General features: G+C 43.2%; 1 protein-coding gene across 1 annotated transcript in view; it reads right to left on the bottom strand.

Moving 5' to 3' along the window:
* TRIO (trio Rho guanine nucleotide exchange factor) overlaps window positions 1-16,446 on the bottom strand; it is a 307,445-nt gene that overhangs the window by 175,696 nt on the left and 115,303 nt on the right. The window contains exons 13-15 of the mRNA XM_029913308.1: window positions 7,734-7,929; window positions 6,912-7,078; window positions 427-546 (exon numbers count right to left, since the gene is read on the bottom strand). Coding sequence (XP_029769168.1) covers window positions 427-546; window positions 6,912-7,078; window positions 7,734-7,929 — 483 coding nt within the window. The remainder of the gene's footprint in view (window positions 1-426; window positions 547-6,911; window positions 7,079-7,733; window positions 7,930-16,446) is intronic.

The raw sequence follows: 16,446 nt of genomic DNA, 5'->3' as shown, positions 1-16,446 counted from the left end.
TTGGATGGGGCAGCAGGGGGCAGTCAGGGCAAGAGTTCAGGGGGCGGTCAGGGAGAAGGGGTGGTTGGATGGGGCAGGGGTCCCGGGGAGGGGGGACAGTCAGGAATGAGAGGAGGGGTTGGATGGGGCGGCGGGGGGCAGTCAGGGATGGGGGTTCCAGGGGCGGTCAGGGGACAGGGAGCGGGGGGTAGATGGGTCTGGGGTCAGGGGCAGCGTCAGGGGGCAAGAAGGGGGCGGGGGCCGGGCAGCACCTGGCTGTTTGGGGAGGCACAGCCTCCCCTTACTGGCCCTCCATACAATTTCCGAAACCCGATGTGTCCCTCAGGCCAAAAAGTTTGCCCGCCCCTGCTTTATAATGATTGCCATGAACTATATCATAAGAGCCCATCTTATTGGAGAATGGCATGAATACCACACTTTTTATACCTCTATAGCATGCTGGAACTGCTCGTGTTCCCTTTGCAGCTGTTCTGCCTCCTGCAGGGAGCTAGCCGTGATAAGCCCTGCATTTAACATAGACTCCCCATTTCGGATCCAGCCCAGCACCTGAAACAGAACACAAGACAGCACAATTTAGAAGTCCTCCTCTGATCAGCAAGAAAGGCTCCATTTCTATTATTACACAAAAGTAAGTTATTTGCAATTAATACTACTTAAGGAAACAAGACTTATTCCACAACATAATGCCCTTGCCAGTGCCTGGAAAATAACACTAGGTGAAATTACAGATCCGATTTATAACAGCTAACACATTAATTTAGCTGTCTAGCTGTCATGTTTCAGATCAAGAATTTGAATTGTGAGCATAAGGCTTAGTAACTGTACATTTATGACTATATGCACATACAAATGCTAAGATAATGACCACTTTTTTTTTTTTTTTTTTAATTCTTGGTTGTCAATAAACTCAGATTTGAGCTACCCTTAAGTCATCCATTAAGCCTTTTACTGGGGAATGAAGCAGTAAGTAGAACATATTGAGGCAATCTATGGGACTAATGTTAATGCATATTTTGGGCTACTCTCTCCCTTCTGACTTTTGAATGCTCATGTGTGAGTAGTTCTGCTCTCCCGCCAAGTGTGAACCCCACTGTCTGACACTCACAAGAATAGAATCCCATTTGGTTCCCAGTGCAATACAAAATTGGTAGCACCCATACACATCAGTAGCGGGTTTAAAACACAAACAAGTCAAGTAACTGGTTAGGGTATTGCATAACCACAGTAACTCGGAGTTGGATCTCCCCCTCCAGCAGGGGGAACAGCACCAAGCCTAGTTCTCCCTCTGACAGCTCAGGAAGTTACAAACAGTAAGACCTCTCTTGACACATGCATGCATACGAACTTATGTTCTGTTTATATTATATGTCACTTCCCCCTCCCACGCTGTCAAAAATGTCACCATATTTATATGACTACCTGCCAATACCTAATTCTACAGTTAATCACTTAAAGGTGGAGTTGTCATGATACGCTGAAAGCATGTCAGGGACAGGAAACCAGAAAGGAAGTTAAAGAAATTAAACATTCTATATAGTCTCAAAGTGAAAAGGGTTAATGTAGAAAAACATAGAAATGCAGAGTTAAGGTACCTCAAACAACTACAACTCTGTTCTCATGCTCCCACCAACCTGCCTACCCTACTGTAAGGTATCTGTACTCAGAACAAGCTTCACAGCTCCAGTAACTGACCTTTAGTGTTGCACTTTTTGCAGGTTTGGCCAGGAATATCTTAAATCAAGGTATTTTGGGGGTTCACTTATAGATTTTAACAAGTCTGCAGCTGTGGGGTATATGTAGCAAGAAGTATTATCCTAATAGGAAGAGTATATGGGGCTTATGATATCTGCAGCCACAGAGAATCTAATTAATGTATATTTGAGAAGTTAAAATGGTGGTGAATTCCCCAACATTTGTCATAAATCAACTTGCCAGGAAGACTGGAGTGAGAATTGTATAGGTTTCGAAGACAGATAGTTAGTACTGATGTATTGTCAAGTTAAGTGCCATGGAAGATGAATCTATTCATGTAGATGGGGCAACTGTTAGCATGCAGAGCATAATACAGCAAAGAAATTGTGTTGGTCATACTGTCAAAGTTTAACTGCATATGCGCATCATCTCCTCTCAGCTATTATTAACAGTTCTCAACATCACAGTTTCTAAACAAGGAGGATGGTAATTTAGATCCACAAAGCTTCTTCCAGCTGCATTTCATATTAGATCGTTTCTCCTTTCCCCAGTTCAAGGAAACTGCTAGCTTGTTCTCTCCCTCATTAATATTTCTCATCTTCTATGACAGGAAGGCATATGATGGTCTCATAAGGTGCAGTGGAACAGAGCTAAGGTGCAATTCCACTCCTTGTCATTTTATAAATTTGACCTGGATAACTAACTACACCGGCCTACGATCTATTGGTTTATGCTACTTTAATGGACATAAAAAAAATGTAGTTATTTCCTTAAGTTTTTTTTTAAAGTCTTAAGAATTCATCTGGTAAACTTTGGTGTTTGTTCTTGGTTTCTCGAGCTAGAATGTATTTCAGTCTATATTTGTGAAGTATTACTATGGTATAATGTCAACACAGGAGCTTTTGAATGGCTCAGAGCTGAGTGGGGGCCTCACAAACCCTGCAGAAGCCCACTTCTATGATTGGGACATATGTTAAACCCCATAATCTCTGGTGGCCCCACTACAGATATCAGGAAGTCAATGGATATAACAAAACACCATCAGAACACAGATTTTCAATTTTTTTTTTTAAATCTCAGTTAAAATTTAACAATCAACTTTCTGAAAATAGCATTAAGACTCGAGTGTTGACACTGAGAAACAAGCAAGTTTTGTAAAAGTTAAATTGAGTTTCATGAGGCAAAAACTGTTAGATTACTTATGGAACAAGCACACCACCCTTATTTTTCAAGCCAATGTCTGATGTGTGTTGCATTCAGTTTACCTTTCACTTCCCCCCAAAATTCTCTTCTAACCAGACACCACACAACTCTGGAGTTCAAGTCAAGCTCTACTAGTCCCTACATCTGAAGCAATCTCTCTTCTTGCACACCAAGCATCCTCAGTCCCCTTCAAGTCCTACCTCAAACCCCTTCTTCTATACCACTCTCTGCTACTATCTACTCTTGCCCTACCCAATTCTATTAAGCATCTTAATTTAGCAAGCAAATCTTTTATGTGATGTATTAAAGCCTCTGTTCCTCTTTTAGCCCTTCCCCTACCTCCTCATTTTCCATTATCTTTCTAGCTTGTGGTTTTATCTTTTTTTTTTTTTTTTTTTTGGAAAAATTTTTACCACTGTTGTCAGAAATAAAAACAGCTGCACCAGTGATAGGCACCAGCAGCCATAGGTGTTTTTATCACCATGTCCATTTGTTGTGCTCAGAGCAGGGATGGACAACTCCGATCAAAATATAAGTAGCCGCAAGAGCCTCATCTTCACAATGCTCCCACCATTGTTGTTATCACTGGTGGAGTTGAGGGACAATTGTGGCAACTAAACCCAGCACAGGCACAGCTTATTTGTTTCCATTAGATGGTAAACAGCTTGAGCTATGGACCCCTTTTTCTTTGCAGGGCACCATGCCACGCTACTGCGATACGTAAATGAATCATGAAAAAAAGTCAGCAGTAGCAGCAGTTTTGACAGTTAGTTGGGGAGTCAAAATGATGACTAAACTGAAAAGCTGGTTACAATCTTAGCTCTGGAGAGAGACAGTCGTAATGGATGCTTATGCCCAGTTCAACAACAGTAAATTGGGCAGGAAATCACAGTAATTTAACCCTGGAAACCATGTGTTCAGGGCTTCTGGCAACAAAATACAAACAGAACAGTCTGAAAAGGAGGTTTACTACGTCATGTTACTCTCAGATAGTGCACGGGCTGTGACCTGCTGGGTTACAAAGCTTTTTCCAGTTCAGAGGAAACAGCAAGTGGTCCTGCTTCCTGGCTTAAACCCCCCCCCAAAAAACTCATGTATTTGTATTAAGGTAATAAAAATCAGAAGAAATAAAAGTTACTAGTCCCAAAACACTTCAAAGGGTGTTAGTAGAATTCTAAGGAGACCACACAAATACAAAGTATCAGATCATGTTTTTAGATTCAGACACTTTTCAGTCTCAAGATGAGAGAAGCATTTTTAGATTATATGGATAAGGAGCGATAAACTTACAAATTAAGTGTTTAACATATACATGCACCCTCTCAGTTATGTGTTTAAATAAGTATTTATATTAAACACAGTTTATGAACTTATTTGAAAATTCAAACACCTTTGAAAAATGTGACAGGTCAAGAATGACAGTATTAGAGTTAATATAAAACTCTAGACAGATAGAGATGGGTTCTTAATTGTTGATATTAAGGTATCACCTCGAGACAAGCATAATGGGGCCCTGATTTCTGTTATGACCTATACTAACCATAAGAGAGACTTGCCTTGAAAAACTTACAATCTAAATATTCTTTATAGGTTGCACACTTTCATGTGAACATTCATAAATCTGAAGGGACAAAAAAAAAAAACAAAAAAAACCACAACACAGAAAGATGCCCTGTAAACAACCTATCTCCTGGGTGGGAATATTACTGTTTTGTTACTAGGCAGTATGAACAATACTATCTTGGCAAGTGTTTTTTATTTACAACACTCGAAATATGCTCTAGTTCTAAAGAGTCTGATCCAACTGCCTTTTAAGTCGGCTGAAAGATTCCCACAAACTTACTTCAAGAAGAGGGGTCCAATTTCAGCAATTAACATCTATATAAGAGGCTTATGTTAAATGTTTTCAGTACTTTGGTTTTATAGTCAACTTTCAATGTCCACTTTAGCTAGGATTACTAATCACTCAGAAAAAAGAAAAGTCACGCAAGGTTTACAGAATAAATCCTGAAAACACATCTTAAGCGTGACACTGACGTTTGTCAGCAGTATACCTCTGTCAACTGCTGAGGACATGTGATCAGCAACACATGTCAATGCAATTTTCAACTGCTCCTCCTCTCTCGCTCCCTGGTCCCCCAGCTCTCATACACAAATGCACGTGACAGGACAGTGTACGCTGTAGTAAGAATTACGTATGTGATTAAACCGTAAATGTAGTATGCCATGGAATATGAACCAAGTACTGCATCCTATATTCTAAAATGAGATTGTTTCAACCTCACTGGAAAGGGAGGGGTAATGCAGCTGATAATACCATTCTAGTCCATCAGCATTTCATAAAGAAAAGATCCCGTCTCAGCTGGTAAGTGAATCTCTGCAATCAAGAGTATATTGTGCAGGTTGGACATCATAACCAATTGGCACTTTCCTTTCATCCTCACAAGACAGCATGTACTAAATAACAGAAGGCTGTCTAAGCTAAATCACTGTAAAATCTCTTCCACCTCATTCCTCTTACATTAAAATAGTAGTTTACACTCTGTAATCATTCTAACAAGCATGGCCTAGAGTGTATCAGTCTGCACACTGGCCAACTATAAACATTTAGATCAGGGGTAGGCAACCTATGGCACGCATGCCGAAGGCGGCTCGCGAGCTCATTTTCAGTGGCACTCACACTCCCCGGGTCCTGGCCACCGGTCCGGGGGGCTCTGCATTTTAATGTAATTTTAAATGAAGCTTCTTAAACATTTTAAAAACCTTATTTACTTTACATACAACAATAGTTTAGTTATATATTATAGACGTATGGAAAGAGACCTTCTAAAAACGTTAAAATGTATGACCGGCACGCAAAACCTTAAATTAGAGTGAATAAATGAAGACTCGGCACACCACTTCCGAAAGGTTGCCGACTGATTTAGATACTTCAAGTGACATTAAAATAGGGTGGTCACATACTTCACAGCTTCTGCAGGCTGAGCTCCTTGCCCATCAGGGGCTCCTTGCACTCCTTCATTCCCTTTCACAAGTTCCTGGGGGGAGGGGGGAGGGTCTTCCATCCTCCCCCTCTACTTCAGGGTTCCCTACAACCCACCTCAACCCCTTCCCCCATGCCAGGGGCTCTTTATGCCCCCCGCTCTCTCCTATTCTATATGCCAGGGGCTCTGTGCGCCGACCCCCCACACCCCCCATTCCCAGGTTCCCCAGTCTTCCATCACCCAGGCCCCCCCATTGCCTTCCTGTCTGGGAGTAAGTCATTCAGGGTGCCAACATTTTAAACTCTATTTGGACAATGGGTAGAGCTCAGATGGGGACTGTCGTTACACTGGAAGGTGCTAATAGGAGCTAGAAGATGTTCATGGCTGTCATCAACCAGCTCTTAGAACTATGGACAATTACAGCTGGCTGAATCTGCTGGCTCTGTTCACCAGGTGCAAGGGCTCTGTGTGCCCCTTTTCCCCCTTCTGGCTTTCCTAATTTCACCAAAATCAATAGAGTTCTGGCCACCAATACCTAAAACCATCTCCGAAATTTTGGATTTGTCTACACGCAGCATTCCATGAAAGACAGAGATGCGCCATCAAGTTGAGTGAAAGGCCTCACTTCGCTCAGCCAATCCGATGTCCCCTGCTGTTATGCATTATCCCTCCTTACTGGTAGGTGCTGCAAGCAGGGCACCCGAGCTAGTCGCACTGCAGAGCTCAGGGAAGATTTCAAAGGATTTTTTACTGTCTGCTACAAGGAAGATATAAAAATGGACTGAACAGTCTAACTGCTCTTCAGACAGCATTGTCCCATAGCAAACTGTAGTTGTTAACAATTAAACTGGTATTATCCGCTTTGAGAGTCGAGTGTACTAGATGCTTAATTCTTAGGCCAAAAACCTGCAAGAATAAGAAGTTAAAACACTTTTTTCTTACAACGTAGCTATCTTATTTGCATACATATGTCTATATATGGAACATATACACACACCTACTCACAACGCACAGAACATATTTAGCTCATACCTGTTTGACTTCAGCCTGCAGGTGGCGCAGCTGTACACACTGTTCTAAGTGTTTCCGATGCTGTTCCGCTGCTGAGTCCAGCTCCTGTTGTTTCTCATGAAGAAATTCCAGCAGATCCTGAACACGAGTTGCCATATCTACATCTCTGTCACAAAGCAGCTCCACACCTGTGGAGACCCATTAATTTGAAACATACCTGGATCTAATTTCCAGGGGAGTTACATATTATAGTTATTATATACCAACCATTTTCATTTCAGTAAAATATACTTAAATCTCGAAGAATTTGATTAAGGAATTTAAACATTATTTCCAGGTGTTTTACAATGAGCAAGTGGATGCTCAACATTATCTTGGGAGAAATCCTTAAAGTCTATAATGATATCTTGTGAAGGATTAAATGCAGCAGGATATTGCAAAGAAAATCAAGTGAAAAGGATTAAGAAACTAAAATATGAATTGCTTTTACTTGTAAAGTCAATGCATAATTTACAGACATGACTGATCTCAAAATAAATTCCATGTACTATTAATTCTATTCCTCTTTCAATTTACTTTCACTTCCTACAGAGTTCCCCCCACCCCCACTTTAAACCTGAGCATTTTAATTGTTAGTAGGATCTACTTTATTAGTGCTCAGCATGCTTCATCTAGTTTATTTAAATGCTATGGAATTATTTTCAAGAAGCAAAATACATGTCCACTCCCCTCTTGATTGTGATTAATGGGGATCGATGCCACTTTCAGATGCCCTGCTAGTATCAGTTTGGATAATCCCTCTAAAGATATTAACCGGAATAAGATGGGACAGATCCATCTTACCAGAAGCCTGCACTTCATTGACATACTGCAGCAGATCTTGTCCTTGGTGGATGACATCAAAGGTCAGGTTATTCATGGTCAGGGCTTTGTCTGCATGGTGCTGGAGTCTCTGCTCTGCTATTGTAAGATCTTCAGTGTCGAAGTCGTTCATCTGCTGAGAAAGCTCATCATTCCACGACTCAAGGTCTGAAATTATCTGATACAGAGAAAGGAGAGGATTTTATTGGGATTAATAACTACAACTTGTTCCATTTGTACTAGAGAATCAGATGATCAGGAATTCAAAAAAAAGTTAGAAGAACTATGCTTTCCTCCCCCATCTGTTCTTTCCCCAGCTAACAACTTCATAATATCCATTCAGCAGAACATCTAAGCTACAGACTAACATAACTATTACTGACTTGTATAAACACTGGGCTGTCTGAGCAAGTTTTGGAAGTTATTAGTTTTGTGATGTATGCAGGCAAGAAAATTCGGCTAATTTGGCAGGTAAGGAATTCCTCCTTGAGGTTAGCGCTGGCTCTGTAGGCCAACAGCAGAGCGTGCGTATGTGTGTGTGTGTGTGCGCGCGCATGCACTTTTAATATCAATTTACAAGCACATCACTTTGTAGGCAGCAGAATTATCGTGTTTGTACCCATGGGTAAAAGAAATAAACTTTGGCATAACACCTCAGGTAGAAAATCTATTTGCTTACGCTAAGAGTGGTAAGAAACAACAGTCATATAGCAGCATAGTGTGCCAATTTAGCCTTCAGCTACATCACTCAGGTGCATTAATAAAATGAACCAATAACACCACACCTTTGTGAGCAGGAACTGTCGGTTTTCTTGAGTGTGTTCCATTACCAGCTAACTGCTTAACAAAACTCTTACAGTAGTATATTGAGAATTTTATGAAGAAATACTCAAGTGCAGTAATTATATAACCTATCCAATCAATCTTACATTCTGAAATCTTGCTTTTAAGTGTACCCAAACTTAGTTTACGTATCTCTTGACACAGCTCCAACATCAATTACATGGTATTTTAGCAAACACTATTTTAGTACTTCAAATCAAATGCAAAGTCGTTTTGTTTCTTCCCAAGCGAGTATTTTTCCATGTGTCAATTTGAAAATTAGCAGCACTCTTGTAGCTGATACCATCGGGGGGATGTTTACATGACAAGCACTAGAGCAGCACATCTGCAGCACTGCAACTATGCCGCTGTAGCATAGACACTTACTACAGCGATAGAAGGTTTTTTTCCCGTCACTGTAGTAAGCCCATTCCTTCAAGAGGAAGCAGCTAGTTCGACAGAAGAATTCTTCCACTGACAAAGCGCTGTCTACACCATGGCGTAGGTTGGCTTAACTAGGTCGACTTAAGTTTTGGGTGTAGACCAAGCCTAAGGCATAAACAACTATCAGAAACTGCAAACAGTTAATTAAAAAAAACAAAGGCAATTTATACAAAAGTTAGCACAGTATCCCAATAGAATATCTGCAAGCCTCACTGTTGATCAGACTCGATTACTTTCTTGTGATAGGTTAGAAAAAGATAAACAGCCAGTGGACTCAAACAAACTTGTTTCATACAAAGAAATCTCAAACAACAAATGATCTGGGGCCTATTATCTATGTTTTACTACAAAACCTTTCTGGACTCCCATATGTTTCACTGAAAATTGGTACTGGCATAGGAAAAGAATCATCATACAAACCAATTTGTTGGGACAAGCCCATTCCTAGGGCATTGTGATTTTGGGAGCAAGATAGATGGGCACCAACAGCAGTGAGGAGAGAGAGGTAGAAAACATTGAAAACCAGATAGCCCAGCTAAGAGGTGCTCATGCAGTACAACTGGTCACACACCAGTAGGCGGTGTAAGCTGGGTAGTAAGAATGCAGGTCTTGGGGCTGCTGCCTAACTGGCTATGGGAAAAACTGGCACTATTATAGGGGGTTGTAACACGGTGAGGGGCTCTGACACTGATCTGCCAAGGGGTTACTCAGGATTGAAAAGTTACAAGAACATAGGAAAGCTGCACAAAAATCTTGACGCACTAATGGTACCCATTGGGTTTATCTGGCCATGTGGGACAAAAAAGCTGATCAGAAAGGATCACAGCTTAAGCAATGGGTAGAAGGGTTATGTGCTTGGATGCATTTTTTCCTCTGGTTATTTTGCTTACTAGACATCATGCAAATTAGCCACTTAAACACACAGTATTTTAAAGCTGTAACGTAGGCATGTTTTGAGGTATGCCATATTGGATCCCTTAGGGAATGTTCACTCTCAGGATGGCATGCAGACACTGCACACCGAGCTTGCAGAGGTATAAATGGCAGCACAGACAGTGAGCCAGGGCTTTGGTGAGTCGAGTTTCTGGAACAAATTACTAAACCATCAGTTTTTAAGTACCTCCAGGATAACAGGGTCGAATAGCCAACATAAATTTGTCAAGAACAAGTGATGCAAACCAACCTAATTTCCTTCTTTGACAGGGTTACTGGCCTGGTGGTTAGGGAAAAAGCAGTTGGAGTGATAAAATTTGATTTTAGTGTGGCTTTTGACACAGTCCCACATGACATTCTTATAAACAAACTGGAGAAATCCAGTCTAGATTAAATTACTATAAGGTGGATGCACAACTAGTTGAACGACCATACTCAAAGAGTAGTTATCAATGGTTCGCTGTCCAACTGGGAGGGTGTATCTAGCGGCATCCTGCAGGGATCCAACATGTGTCTGGTACTATTAAACATTTTCACTAATGACAAGGATAATGGAGTTGATGGTATACTTGTAATATTTGCACATGATACGACGATGGGAGGGGTTGTTAACACTTCAGAGGTCAGGATTAGAATTCAAAAGGACCTCGAAAAATTGGGAGAATTGGTCTGAATTCAACCAGATGAAATTCAGTGAAGATAAGTGCAAAGTACTTAACTTAGAAAGAAAAAATCAAATGCACAAATACAAACTAGGGAATACGTGGGTAGGTGGTAGTACTGTTGACAAGGATCTGGGGGTTATAGTGGATCACAAAATGAATATAAGTGAACAATGTGATGCGGTTGGAAAAAAGGCAATTATTTTAGGGTGTATTAACTGGATTGTTGTATAAGACAAGGGATGTAAATCGTCCGCTCTCCTCGGCACTGGTGAAGCCTCAGCTAGAATACGGTGTCCAATTCTGGGCACCACCGTTTAGTAAAGACATGATCAAACGGGAGACAGTCCAGACGAGAGTGAGCCAACAACAACGATAAAGGGTTTACAAAACCTGACGTATGTGGAAAGGTTAAAAAAACTGGGCATGTTTAGTCTTGAGAAAAGAAGACTGGGGCCGTGTCTGATAATAGTCTTCAAATATGTTAAGGGCTGTTCTAAAAAGAGGACAGTGATCAATTGTTTTCCATGTCCACTGAAGGTAGGACAAGTAGTATTGGGCTTCATCTGCAGCAAGGGAGTTTAAGTTAGATATTAAGAGAAACTTTCTAACTATAAGGATAGTTAAGATCTGGAATAAACTTCCAAGGGAGACTGTGGAATCCCCATTGGACAAACACCTGTCAGGAATGGTCTAAGTGCAGGGGGCTGGTCTTGACAACATCTTGAGGTCTCTTCCAGCCCTACTTTTCTATGATTCTATAACAGTACCCATGGATTTAAATATTGCAGAATTGTGCTATTGCTTGAGAAATCAAGTAGTTTATTTTCACTATCAAAGCTAAGTAAAACAGTAAACACCACAAATGGTTAACAGAGCTGAGTGCCAACGTAGTGACAGTCAAGTTTGAGCATTACTTTCTGTTTAAAAGCGGACTACTCTAAGCGCTTTAAAATCCTCATGCTACCTCTGATTGGCTTGAAATTTGTTGTGCCTCATGGTGGATGCTGGGTAATATCAGTGGTCCAAATATGGGATCATTTGAGCAAAGACTTCCAAGATACAGCCTCCCCTTACCGCAGCGTTTTAGAAAGTCATCTAAGGGCTTGTCTACACTGGCACTTTACAGCGCTGCAACTTTCTTGCTCAGGGGTGTGAAAAAACACCTCCCCCGAGCGCCGCAAGTTTCAGTGCTGTAAAGTGCCAGTGTAGACAGTGCACCTGCGCTGGGAGCTATTCCCCTCGTGGAGGTGTTTTTTTAGAGCGACTACACAAGCCGCAACTACACAAGCCACGTTGAAGCACTGTCATGGCTTAATGTTGCCAGTGAAGACATGCCCTAGTGTTTTAGCATGATTTTGCAGACACCTAAGGCTTAACCTATGGCTCTGATCCTTCCCAATTAGATCTCAGTCAATCAGCACTGCTCTCAGTTAGTGCACAGCACCCACTACCCTGCTGGGGAAGCAATATTGAAGTAGTTATTAACTTTAGAGTCAGGAACTTCTAATCAGCTTGTGCTAACTTGGCACAAAGATTCAAGCATATATGTTCAGCAAGCCCAGGGCTTTGTTAACAGCAAAAGGGCTTCCAGGACATCTGTTGTCACAGCAACTGGGTGGCTCAAGGTGACAAGTTATGTTTACTGAACCTAAGCAACTCCCATGCATTGTGAGTTCAAGCCCCACCCTTGGCAGAGTTCACAGAGTGTGTGTTGTGCATATTTCTTGTTCTCTGCCTGCATCCAGCAAAGGCTCTTTTGGGGAGTTTTGCCCTGACACCAAAATTTCTGCTTTAACGTGCTCTAAAAATCTAAATGCAAAGTCTGATTTTACTTAAGAATTGCTGTCAAGGAATTAAACCAAGTGAAGATGAAAGACCCTAGACAATCAGGGTCTTCAGCTGTTTCCTAAGCAACAGAAGTGACTATGATCAAAGAAGAACAAGTTACTGGCCAGTTTGGTCAAGGGTTTCCTTTTAACAGCCCCTGCCCCTTACATGAGCTGCTCCTAACATTTTCAGACTCATATAAACTTTTGTGGGGCAGAAGCAGGAAGATGAGGCGGGGCGGGGGGGGGTTGGAGCAGCAAGGGGGTGGGTTGGGTAGTGGAGGGAGTGTGTTCTCTGTCCCTTTGCAAATCTTCCCCTGTAGGGCGGAGCTTTGGCACAGCTACTGAGAAGTGAGAACACTCTAGACAGCCACCTTTGTTAGGTTAAGGGAGCCTTCAAACACTGTTTGCCTCACATTCTTCCCTTCCCTCCTCTGCGCTGCTCCTCCGGCCCTGGATGAGCCCATTCACAGCCCCATCTCTTAGGGACACACCTGGGTGCCGAGAGTGAGCCAGGATTTGGGGACTCTGAGCCAGTCTCCTTGCCCATGCCCATGCGTGAGATGGGATCTGGGGAGCCCTGTCCCTCTGGAAGGTTCTGAGCCCCAATCTCTGCTGCTTTTGTGAGCTAACATCTGGAGGTCCCTGACCCTCTGGATGGGGAACTGAGAGGAGACATGCTTGGAGCAGGCACAAAGCATGGAAACTGAGGAGCTGAGCTGGCCCGCAAGAGCAGCAATCCTGGAAGGAGGAGGGGGCAGCCAGATAATAGCAAAGAACAGGCACTTAGATGAATGCTGTAGTAACTCAGAGCTATTGATTCAGACTGTATTCATCTCTGTAGAGTGCCCTCGTTCTGCTGAGAACTTCTCACTGACATTAATGGGCCACTTCTACATGTCTCCTATGCTGTAAATGGATGTGCAGAGTCCTATCCCCTACACTTGGCCTAGATGGGGGGGGGGGGAGACACTCTGATTTTCCACTCTCCTGCCCCTTCCTGCCTCCAGCAGGTTCAGGCAGCTCACAGCCCCATCACCTTCCCACATCCCCTTCAACTTTGCAGGGGGCATGGAGTGGCAAGGATGGGGGTGGAGCTGGTGTGAGAGAGTGGAGCTCAAAACAACAGGTACGTGGGGGTGGGGGGGCTGGAGCAGTGGGCGTGATGGAGGAAATGCTGGAGTAACTGGAGCAGTGGAAGGCAAGTCTGAGCACAGGGGAAGGAACATGTGGGTCAGAGCAGTGCAGAGGGAGTGTTGGAACAGTGTCAGGTGGAAAGGAAGGGGTCAGAGCTGTGAAGTGGGGATGCTGCAGGGCTTCAGCCAATGCATCCATCCAATCATAGGAACGGACATGGCCCCCTATCACTGTAGTATCTGAACACCTCACAATCTTTATTGTATTTACCCTCACAACTCCCCTGTAAGGCAGGTCGGTGCTACTTGTTTTTTAAATAGATGGGGAACAGACATAGGGAGACTCCCCACTAACTCCATGCTAGTCCCTGCAGCCTCTCCTCAAACTGCAGGTCCCATGCTGATGCCAGTTTCTCTGTGGGGAGAAGGGAGAACCAGGCTGTGCTGGCCAGGCGGAGAGAGGAGAGATGACGAGATGATGAGGGGGGCAGTGATCAACATGCAGCCAGTGCCTTCTGTAGCCAGAGTAATCATTGCTAAGGAGCCAGAGGCAGTGGAGAGGGAGAGCTGGGCTATAGTAAAAGGAGGTTGTGATGGGACATCTGCCCACACTGGCAGAAAAGAGGTTAAAAGCAGCCCTAGGGAGGCTGCGCTGGGAGGCAGCCAATCACAGAAGGGCTTATAGGAGCAACCAATCAGGGCCTGGCTGGCCCATATAAGAAGGGCAGCAGAACAGAGCAGTGAGAGTCACTCCGTGGAGCTTGAGAAGGGAGGAGGGCAGCAAGCACCCTGCGCAGAGCAGTGCTGCAGGCAGAGACCCACGGAGCTAAAGGCAGCTCCTGGTAGGCTGCAGGGATCTGCAGACTAAGGCCCTGACACAAGGGCAAGCAGGGTGCTGGAGCCACTGAAGGAAGGGGCTAGACCGTGGACTGCAGTTTGCACTGAAGGAAGTGGCTGGACAGTAGACTGCAGGTTCCCCCAGAAGGGGGGATAGAACGTGTGGCACAGCTGGAGGGCAGTGTCACTGATGAGGACGCCGCGGTCCTGGGAGTGACGGGGGTTCAGGAATAGAGGTGACAGCGCTAATTCCCCAGACAGCCAGCAGGAGGCGCCGCAGTGGTGAGGCATGCCCTGTCACAGAGGTGCTGTGAATTTTTTTTTAAACAAAGGTAATTAAATGCCGAAAACGTCATTAACAGAAAGTTAAGGCTGCCTGGTGTGCTTTGTACCCTTCCGGAAGGTGGAGAGTGGCTAAACCTGGTGAAAACCAGCAAATACAAAGTTAAGGTCCACAGCACTCTTGCAACACAACTGTGACTGTTTCCTCTCTGAGGATACTCTGCCTTCATAGATACTACACAACACTTTGGGAACAGTGCACATTAGCACTCTAGGATGAAGTGTAACACTTTTCCTTAGCTAAGGCAATACTCAGGTTTAATTCAGATGTAGCAAATAGAAGCTACCTGTACCTGGCCTACACGCAAACACTGAGCCTACTCCACATAAACCACCCTTCACTCTTGCCCTGAAGATTCCTTCTGAGACATTGCCTTCACGTAACCCTCAGTAAGCCCTTGAGACCAGTGAGGTATGTCACCAAATCGCTGACAGTCCCTATGTCAAACAGACACCTTTGTGCACCTCTATTGACATGCTACCAAATTCAGTGCTGAAATGAGGCATATTTGATTCCTCAAGGTACACAAGCACCTCTCTACTCATCACAGTTCTGCCAAGTTGCCCCAACAAATCACTCCACCATTCAGAACAGAAACACCTAGCACAATGACTGTAGCTAGAATGCATGCAGATAAATACTGGAATTCAGGTGTGTGGAGCACAATGCAAACAATGGCATGTTCTTAGTTTTCCCTCATATCTCCTTATAGTAGATACACAGATAATTAACAACAGAGTATAACGCAGGCCAGAGAATTTCACCCAGTTACTCCTGCATTTGGCCTAACAGTTTTGGTCTGACTAAAGCATCTTTCAATAAGATTCTTGATTTGAAGACATGAAGAGACTGAGAAACCACCACATCTCAGTAGTTTGTTAACCTTTGCACCACCTTTCTAGCCATTTCTCGTGGCTATTGTCAGCTCCATACGACAGAGTTAAGGTTGCATTGTGGAGGTTGGCATGAACCTTAACTCTTCAATTCTTTGTTTTCACAGGTTTAAATGTAGCCACTCTCCACATTCAGGCACCACTGGTCAGCCTTAATTCTGCATTAAGTTTCTGAGAATTTTTGTGTGCATTTATAGTATCAAACAGCAGTTAAGAGCTTGGGTTGTTTTGTTTTTTTTAAAGGATACATGACTAACCCAACAGCATCTTTGAAAGGCCATCTTACTAACATACAGAGAATCTAGATTCTTCTGTAGATTAATTTTATACGTAAAGTTACTTAAAGTACGTATAGCCAAAAAGCGTTCACACCAATAGCAAGTATTTTCATCCAAGTGTTGGCCAGTCCACAAGCTGCTTGCAAGTTTGGGCAGGTTTTGCAGTAAAACTGAATGGGTGGGTTTTGTTATTTTAAATGCTATGGAAAAGTGTGTGTGTGTGGGGGGGGGGAACGGGGGACTTTTTGTTTGTTTTAGTTGCAGCAGCTATGGCTTTCCAAGAGCAGCAAAAACAGCCATTCAGAAGCACTCTTGAGGTTTAATATATCTGCAACTGAGAGTCTGGTGTGCAGAAGAGGAAGAAAGGACGGTTATAACTACTACTGAATAGCATTAATGTAGTGTTTTTTCATACTTAAGCTCTTTACAGTGATTTCATCCTCAACACCCCTGTGAAAAAGTCAATTTGATAGCTTAACGCCCCATTTTACACACGGATTAACTGTAGCAGCAAGATT

Source organism: Terrapene carolina, unplaced genomic scaffold (assembly GCF_002925995.2).
Source record: "Terrapene carolina triunguis isolate 2854851 unplaced genomic scaffold, T_m_triunguis-2.0 Scaffold580, whole genome shotgun sequence".
NCBI classification, from domain to species: domain Eukaryota; kingdom Metazoa; phylum Chordata; order Testudines; family Emydidae; genus Terrapene; species Terrapene triunguis.
The sequence above is the reverse complement of the archived record's forward strand: the minus strand, read 5'-3'. Positions and strand labels throughout refer to the sequence as shown.